Source organism: Salvia miltiorrhiza, chromosome 6, assembly GCF_028751815.1.
Source record: "Salvia miltiorrhiza cultivar Shanhuang (shh) chromosome 6, IMPLAD_Smil_shh, whole genome shotgun sequence".
Lineage (NCBI taxonomy): Eukaryota > Viridiplantae > Streptophyta > Magnoliopsida > Lamiales > Lamiaceae > Salvia > Salvia miltiorrhiza.
Genome location: NC_080392.1, coordinates 17725473 through 17734428, shown reverse-complemented (window position 1 = coordinate 17734428; position 8956 = coordinate 17725473). Strand labels below are relative to the sequence as shown.

Here is an 8956-nt window from a genome sequence, read left to right as displayed (position 1 = left end):
GGATCCTGATGTCGATGGTGAAGTTAAAGGAGAAAGAGAAGGGGCATGGTTGGTGTGTCACTGGGTCGGTGAGGGAACCCGTAGGAAGGGGGGACGACCCGCCTTCTGTTGACCAACAGCCGGGTCATTCTGCTGTTGATGAAAAAGAGGTTGCCCCGGTGGGTTCTCTTCCGGATCATCTGGTGCTGGTGCAACAAGCGGAATAAAGGGGTCCGAAGGAAGCGGTGGTTGTCCACTGGATCCACCAATTCCACCCGACGGCTGAAGAAAGGGAGCCACCGCCTGCTGAAGCTCGTTCATAAAGGCATAGCCTAAATCGACGAGCTGCTTATATATAACGAAAAGAAATAAAAATCTGGTAAGAATATATAAAATGATTTGAGATTCTTTTGGCATATCCCTCACAAGAGGGAGAGACGTAAAAATGGAGTAGCTTCCTTTTCCGGCTAACTTTTTCTCATTGATCTAGTGGCATTCTGTCTTTCATCCCGTAGGCTAGCGGCTTGCTGCGACATTTAGCATCAGAAACAACCTGATTTCCGACCTCTTGCATTGCATTACCATAACGAAAACGAACATTCAAAAAAGAGATTGCTCTTGTGATTCGGAATGAAGCTTTATCGGTCGAGGAAAGGAATAGCGATAGATTTCTATAGAGCATCCAGGAACAAGCAGATTCAATCGGACGACGAATTCTTGCATGGTCCAAGGAAATCAAAGGTCCGCTTCCACGATTTCATCTATATGGAATCTCAACATATCAGAATAGTGTCACTGTGGTGTGGCTGAATAGCAGTCCGCCCTTTTCACTACATCACTACAGGGTTTCTTTTTTTTTTTTGTCTTATCTTCGGACGTGCACTCTTCCCGATCAAGTGAGTCATGACTCGAAAGAGTTCTCGTCAGTGACACAGAGACTTCTTCGTACGACCCAAACTGTGGAGAACAAGAAGTCAGTTCGATTCCCGTGGCTGGGCAAGCCCAGACTACGGTCGTGGAGCAAGCGGGGCCGTCTGGAAGAAGACCACAGAACGCCTCTTCCGAGGCGCAAGAGGTAAACCCGAGATTGGAAGAGGAGGAAAAGTGGCTTCCGAAGGACATTCACGACATCAAAAAAGTGGCAAGATCCCATAGTTTGATACCACATGTATAAAATCGCTAATAGAGCTATTCATAGTCTCGCTCTTTTTGCGAGAAATTGCTCTCGGAATGTTGTGAGGATAAAAAAAACTTCTCTTATTGGAGAATATTGTAAAATAGGATATGAACAAATAAAGAAAAAAGCAAACACTCTTTTTATTTAGGAAGAGAATGCTTAGTTTGTTCGAGACGAGTTTTAATAAATATTATGTGAGCGTGTTGCGAGCAGAAAAAAACATCTATTTTTGTGAGTGAAGTGGAGAAATAATAGTCATATTGATAAAATTGTAAATAAATGTAAAAAGTAAAAATGAAAAATAAGGAATTAGTGGTGGGGTCATATCTAAAAATGAGTTGTGCATATTTTATGGGATGAATAAAGAAAAATGAGCATACTCTCAGGGTGCATTTATTTGATGGAAAATTTGAGAAAAAGTATATTTTCACCCATTTTCACATGTATACTATGATGGAAAAAAAATTCGGGTAAGGTGGCAATTTTTTTTCAGACAACTCATTTATACTTATTTTCTTTTCAATGTTGGATAATATTATTCTAAGAGGAGTGTGAAAATATTTATAAATATTTGTTCATTTTTTTTTTATCTCTAGTAACCATAAGATAAAAAAAAACTATAAAAAATATAATATTTTCTCATCTTTTTTAATTCATTATTTTTCAATAAAAATTTTACCATCAAAGTAAACGTATTCTTACCGGACAAAGGGGTATATTTTTTCGAAGATTAGAAAATTATGAAAAAGTCCTTTCTCTTACGAAAAGTGCACTCATTTGAAACACTGATCCAAGCTATATTCATTAATGATAATAAATAACACTTAATTAAGTAGGTAACAATAAGATGCCAAATTGCCAATACAAATATACCACAAAAATTGAGGTGGTATTTACAAGAACATCACCGTGCGAGTTTCTATGAAGAAGAATTTGTTTAAGAAATACTAGTATAACATATTCGTATTGATGAAGAGGAGTATGATTTTACATGTATATATAGATTTAATTGAATTTCTTAATTTTAAAATTATAAATTTTGACTCCCTCCTCTGTCTATATTAAGTGAAGAAGAAAATAAAGAGAGTCTATTTAATTTTAATATTAAGATACAAGTAGAATTAGAAGTTTAGTTTAATTTTATTTTAAAATTTTATAATATATTATTTAAAAGGGGATTAATTTTTTTTAGAGTAAATATTCGATTTTGTCCCATCGTATTAGGTATTAACAAAAATATCTCAACTTAAGGATAAGTGAATACAAGTACCCATCGTTTCAGAGTTTGGTTATTTATGTTATGAGAAAAAAATTCGGCATCTTATTACGTGGAATACCGAAATTCCACATTCGCAACTTGCGTGGTGTATTTTATTGGTGTGGTGAATGTGTCACGTAAGTTGCGAATATGGATTACAGCATTCCACGTCAGTATTCGGATGCCGAATTTATTTTTCGGGACACAAATAATCAAATATTGCAACGATGAGTACTTGTATGCACTTATCGTTAAGTTGAAATATTTTTAGTAAACCATTCACTAATAGGATGGGATAAAATATATTTAGCCTTTTTTTTTTACAATATCACACGTATTTGAAGAGGGAATTAATAATTTAGAAAGCTTAAAAATCTAAACATACTAAATGGAGAGAGGTCAGGAGAGAGAATGGAGAGAGGTCAGGAGACGAAGGAATCCGGCTACTCATTCCGAGCACGCCCCGGCGAGAGGTAAGGAGAGTGAATGGAGAGAGGTCAGGAGACGAAGTGCCCCGGCTACTCTTTCCGACCATGCCCCAGCGAGGAGAGATTCATTCATGGACACCAGATTTTCAAAACAAGGAGGCTGGAGAAACAATGTCAGACGGAGCCAAAAAGAAGGAGGACTTCTAAGATCCATAGCTGGCAAGTTTGGGAGGCATGAAGTTGATCTCAGCAAAACAACCACATTTTTCTTCAACAATATACCGGATGAATGTAGTATAGATTTTCTTAAACGAAAATTTGGAAAAGTGTGGAGAGTTGCCGATGTCTATTGCCCAAAGAAAAAAGATTTAAAAGGAAAATCTTTTGGGTTCGTGAGATTTGAGAACGTGATTCATAAGCAAGATCTTTTACAAGATCTTAACAAGTTATGGATCGGATCGTATAAGATTAGGGTTTACGAGCCAAAGTTTGGAAGGGCCAAGGCAGAGAAGGCTCAGAGGGACTCTGCCAATGGAAACGCCGCATTGACAAAACAAAAGGTGAAATTTGCAAACAACAATAGAAAAGAAGGTGTTACTTTCAAAGAGATTCTTACTGGTAGGAAATCAAATGAATCTCCGGAAGACGAGATTTTACAGTTTGAGCCAGATGAAGCAGAAAAAGAATGGTTACAAGGAGCCTTTACTGGGTGCTTAAAATCGGAATTCTTGTGGGAAGAAGTTGGAGAAGAAATTAATAGTGAGTGTGCAGGGAAGTTGAAGGTCGTTACTCTAGGAGGTAATATGATTTTGATTCAGCCAATAACTACATTCTCAGTTAAAGAGGTTCTGGCGGAGCTTGATGAATGGAGGTCCTTTTGGCTTGAATGGGATAGACCATGGACGTATGTGGATGTACACCAACAGAGGATCGTGTGGACCAGATGGAAGGGAGTTCCACTTCAGGCGTGGAACTCCAGATTTTTTCATACCGCAAGTGCAAAGCTGGGTAGAGTTCTCAAGCTGGAGGAAGGAACGAAAAATAGAAAAAAGCTTGATGCAGCGTTTGTCCAAATTTCAACTGGCCTGCACTCGATTGACAATGTTTTGCAATGCAGAATCGAAGGAGCCAATTTCCAAATAAGGATTGAGGAGATACCATATCATGATGATTTACCTTGGGAAGAAGATAAAAAGTGTGAGGACTTTCCTTCTGAATCGGAGTGGACGTGGGAAGAACTATCATCGTCTCCGGCATTCGCGGAGATCGGAAGTGCAGCGTCCGCCGACGAGCAGGAGGGTGACCCTACAGTTGATCAGGCGTGCATTATTTCGAATCCTCCGTCTGATTCTGTCGGGTTTCATGGGCTCGAGGCAGATTTGACCAAAAAGGCGGCTGATTGCTCCCACACTATTAATGCATCTACAAGTCACACCGATAGACTGGAACAAATGGAGAATTCACGGGCCCAGCCTGAATTTGAGGCCTAAATTATAAACCAAGGAATTGAAAATAATGAAGGCAAAGGGGTTGTTTCAAATAAGGCCGAATGGGGAGAAGAATCGGGAGGTCCAATGCCCATTTCAAATGAGGCCCAATGCCACTTGTCCGGCCCATTTCTAAAGATTCTAGAGATAGACAATCGGGAGGTCAGAGAAACCATTCCCCAGATACCAAATCAAAGAGAATATCGTGACCTCTCTGACTCTTCTCAAAGTTCAATTTCATCGACTCCACAAGTCGGCGATTTTCCGATTGCACATGTCAGCGATTCTTCCATAAACTCGAAAGAAACAGAGATGGCAAAAAGAATGGGGGGCTACGCAGGAGAGTTCGGAAAACAGCGAGAAGCAGCCGAGTTTTCCATGATGTCGAAAGAAAGAGAGATGGCCGAAACAGTCGGGTCTTCGCAGGAGATTTCGGAGAAGCTTGACCATATGATAAAGCTCCCAACGGCAAAAGGATTCAACAAAAATGGCAAACAGCTAGGCAAAAAGCAAAGAAGAGCAGAAACAAAAGGAAAGGAAATTCATAATTGGGGAAGATTTATTGCCGATTTAGAGAAAGATGAAACAGTCGGAGTGGAGGTAGTTTCAAATGAAGATCGAGAAGCCATGAATCCAGATATAAGGAGGTCAGACGAGATGGAAGAAGGAGCGAATATTTGGAATCTTGGAAAAAATCTGGGATTCTCAAGTGACCTTCAAGATGAAGTGATTGCAGAACAAATTCTCGCTCAACAATTACAGAAAAACGATGCAGGGAAGCTGGGAGAGAGGAGCAAAGTTATCTCATGAAGATCCTATCATATAACATAAGGGGGCTGGGAAGCGTGGCGAAACAAAAGGAAGTGGGAGACCAGATAAGATTGCAAAATATTGATTTATGCTTTGTGCAAGAGACAAAATTAGAAACCTCCTCCTTTAATTTCTGCAATGGTTGGTGGGGTCCAAATAATTCTGGGATGGCTTTTCGGAATTCTGATGGGAGATCAGGAGGAATTTTAAGCATCTGGAACAGAAGGAAATTCACAGCCTCAAGTCATTGGGACATCCCAGGAGCGGTGATTGTCAATGGTACCTGGGTTTTAGGTAATCAAAAGTGTTGTTTTATTAATGTTTATGCACCGCTGGTTACTTCGGAGAAGTTATTGTTGTGGGACTTGATTAGATTAATTGTGGAGCAAAATAGAGATATTTGTGTTTGTGTTCTGGGGGATTTCAATGCAATTAGGGAGAAAGGGGAAAGGGCAGGGAGAGGAGGGCCTTTTTGCGCTGCTGAAGCAAGAGCTTTCGATTCTTTTATCCGAGAAAGTGAGATGCTTGAGTTGAGAACTCAAGGAAGAAAATTCACTTGGTATCAACCAAACGGAGCATGTAAAAGTAAACTTGACAGATTTTTGGTGAATAATTGTTGGCTCACAGTTTGGCCTGCTTCGTTTGGTCGAGGGTTGCAACGGTCAATCTCGGACCATTGCCCTATCCTATTATCGACTGAAGAAGTGGATTGGGGCCCAAAACCGTTTCGGTTCATAAATGCATAGACTTCTCACGGGGAGTTTTTGCAAGTGGTTAAGAAAGTTTGGGAAGAGCAGAACCTTTCAGGGTGGAGCTTCTTTGTCTTCAAAGAAAAATTAAAAAGGGTGAGGTCGTCTCTTAAAGAATGGAACAAGTGCACATTCGGAAATATTGATCACTCAATCACAACTTTGAAGGATGAGCTTGAAACATTGGACTTGATCGATGATACTCTTGGTTTAGATGAAGGGGAATACATCAAAAGGAATGAGATCAAAGCAAAACTGATTCTGCAAGCAACGAACAGAGCGAGCCTGCTACATCAAAAAGCTAAAACCAGTTGGGTAAAAGAGGGTGATTTGAATTCGAGGTTCTACCACAACGTCATCAATGGAAGGAGAAAAAAGAATGAGATTGCTGGTATGTATTTTCAGAACCAGTGGATCGAGGAGCCGAGGGAGTTAAAGGAAAAGGTGAAAAGCTATTTTGAGAATTTTTTTAGAAGAAAGAACAGGGTCTTGCCGTCATTTCCTTCAGATTTTGTGTCCAAGAAACTCACAAATGAAGATAAATCTTGGCTGATCCGTCCCTTCTCTGAAGTTGAAATAAAGGAAGCAATCTGGAGTTGCGATGCAAACAAGAGTCCAAGCCCGGATGGCTTTAATATTCATTTCTGGAAAAAAGCATGGGATATTATCAAGAAGGACCTCTTAAAGGTGATGCAAGAGTTCCATTCAAATGGCAATATTCCTCGAGGAGGCAACCCTTTCTTCATAGTGCTCATACCCAAGAAAGAAGAAGCAAGCAAAATCGAGGAATTCAGACCAATATCTCTTATTGGAAGTTTGTATAAGATCCTTGCCAAAATTCTTGCGGAGAGAATAAAGGCAGGGATGAACCCGATCATCTCGGAGAATCAAAGTGCTTTTATTAGCGGCAGGTACATTTTAGATGGGGTTATTGTCTTGAATGAAGCTATTTCTGAAGCAAAGAAAAAGAGGAAGCAAAGATTGATTTTCAAAATCGATTTTGCGAAAGCATACGACTCGGTGGAGTGGGACTTCATTGACACCTTGCTGGAGAAATTTAATTTTGATCCTAAATGGAGATGTTGGATCAATGGCTGCCTGTCTTCGTCTACATCGAATGTTCTTTTAAACGGTTCACCAGCGGGGGAGTTCAAGCTAGAGAGGGGTCTACGGCAGGGGGACCCCTTGTCTCCATTTCTGTTTTTAATTGTGGCGGAAGGCCTACATCTTCTGGTGACACGAGCGGTGGACATGGGATTCCTGTCACCAGTGGAGATTGGGAAGGATAAGGTGAAGGTGTCACATCTACAATATGCAGATGACACTATTTTTATTCTTGACAATGATGAAAGAAATGTGGAAATAATCAAGCATGTTTTGAGTTTTTTTCAGTGGATCTCGGGTTTGGCAGTTAATTTCAAAAAATGCTCCATCATGGGTATCGGGATTGATGATGATCAGCTTCAACAGAAGGCAAGTTTACTGAATTGCTCGGTTGGTACAATTCCATTCAACTATCTGGGAATTAAAGTTGGAGGACAATTGAACAAGATTGTTGAATGGGATTACTTGGTTGAAAAAGTTAGGAAGAAGATGCAGGGATGGAGGGACAAGAAACTTTCATTAGCTGGTCGAATCACACTTGCAAAGGCGGTGCTACAGGCAATACCTATTTACCAGATATCTTTCTCTCCAATTCCAAAAAAAACGGTTAGTAAGATTAACTCTCTTTTGGGAAAATTTTTGTGGGGAGGATGTGAGTCTACAAGTCAGATTACTTGGGTGAAATGGCAGGATGTTTGTCTCCCCAAAAGTGAAGGGGGACTGGGTTTGAAAAATATTGAATGGTTTAACAATGCTTTGATTTTGAAATGGCTTTGGAGATTCCTTGTCGATGATGGATCATTGTGGATTAGAGTCATTAAGTCATTATTCGGTGAACTGAAATGGGGAGAAGAATGAATGCAGGAGAGAAGACTGAGAAGAGTGGGTGGAGGGTGGTGGCCGAAAATCGTGGCTATGGGAGCCGGGGAAACAGGAAGATGGTTTGAAAAAAATTTGAAAAGGAAGATTGGAGATGGAGGAAATACTAAATTCTGGCTTCATGCTTGGAAGGGGGAGCAGACTCTTAAGTCCTTATTCCCACGTCTTTTCCTCCTCAGCAATAAAAAGAATGGGAATATCAATGAAATGGGAGAATGGATTGATGAGAGATGGGTTTGGAATCTCAATTGGAGTAGGGAGCTCCTTGACAGGGAGGTTGAGGCTTCTCGTTCTTTGCTTAATCATATTTCAGGTTTCTACCCTCTTGAAGGCTCAGCGGACAAATGGATTTGGAGAGCTCATAAAGAAGGAGTCTACACCGCCAAATCTGCATATCAAGCAATTAGGGAGCAAAGAGAGGAGAGAATGGCAGATCCGGAGGAGATGAAATCTTTTGCAGACTTGTGGGATACACCGGCCCCTCAGAAAGTCCGTGTGACAGCATGGAGAGTCTTCAGAAATCGACTTCCAACTTGTGACAACCTTACCAGAAGAAATGTTTTACTTGGAGAAGTGGAGAAGGGTTGTGTGGCTTGTTTTTATTTACAGGAGTCGACGACCCACCTTTTCGTTGAGTGCCCAAAATCAAAATGATTTGGGATCATATACTTAACTGGACGGGATTCAGCTGGGCTCGACCGCAAGGTATACTTCAACATTTTACTTCTTTTGTATTTCTGGCAAATGGCAAGAAGAGTGTTCAGTTCTTAAAGGCCTTGTGGATGTGCACTATTTGGGTGATTTGGAGAATGAGGAATGTTAGTAGATTTGAAGATAAGGTGTGCGAGTTTAATAGCTTGATCATGGAGACTAGAATGTGGACTTGGAATAAGATTTTTGGTTTTTTTGCTGCGGAACCATCCTTGTTGGAATGGTGTGCTCCAAAGTTTTGTGGTTCCCTTATGTAAAAAGTTTAGGTACCGCTGGTACCGTCATCCTTTTTTAATATAATATGCCTTTTTTCTGATTAAAAAAAAAAAAAAAATCTAAACATATATCTAATCATGGGGTCTTATCTGGGTTGG

The 8956-nt window shown here is 40.2% G+C and overlaps 1 protein-coding gene across 1 annotated transcript; it reads left to right on the top strand.

Moving 5' to 3' along the window:
- Nucleotides 1-7907: 7907 nt before the first annotated feature.
- LOC130990592 (uncharacterized) lies at nucleotides 7908-8525 on the top strand. The gene has a single exon (XM_057914813.1). The coding sequence runs from the start codon at nucleotides 7908-7910 to the stop codon at nucleotides 8523-8525; it is 618 nt and encodes a 205-aa protein (XP_057770796.1).
- Nucleotides 8526-8956: the final 431 nt, after the last annotated feature.

Coding starts and splice junctions, on each gene's coding strand:
- LOC130990592 (XM_057914813.1), top strand. CDS start 7,908: ATGGGAGCCGGGGAAACAGGAAGATGGTTTGAAAAAAATTTGAAAAGG.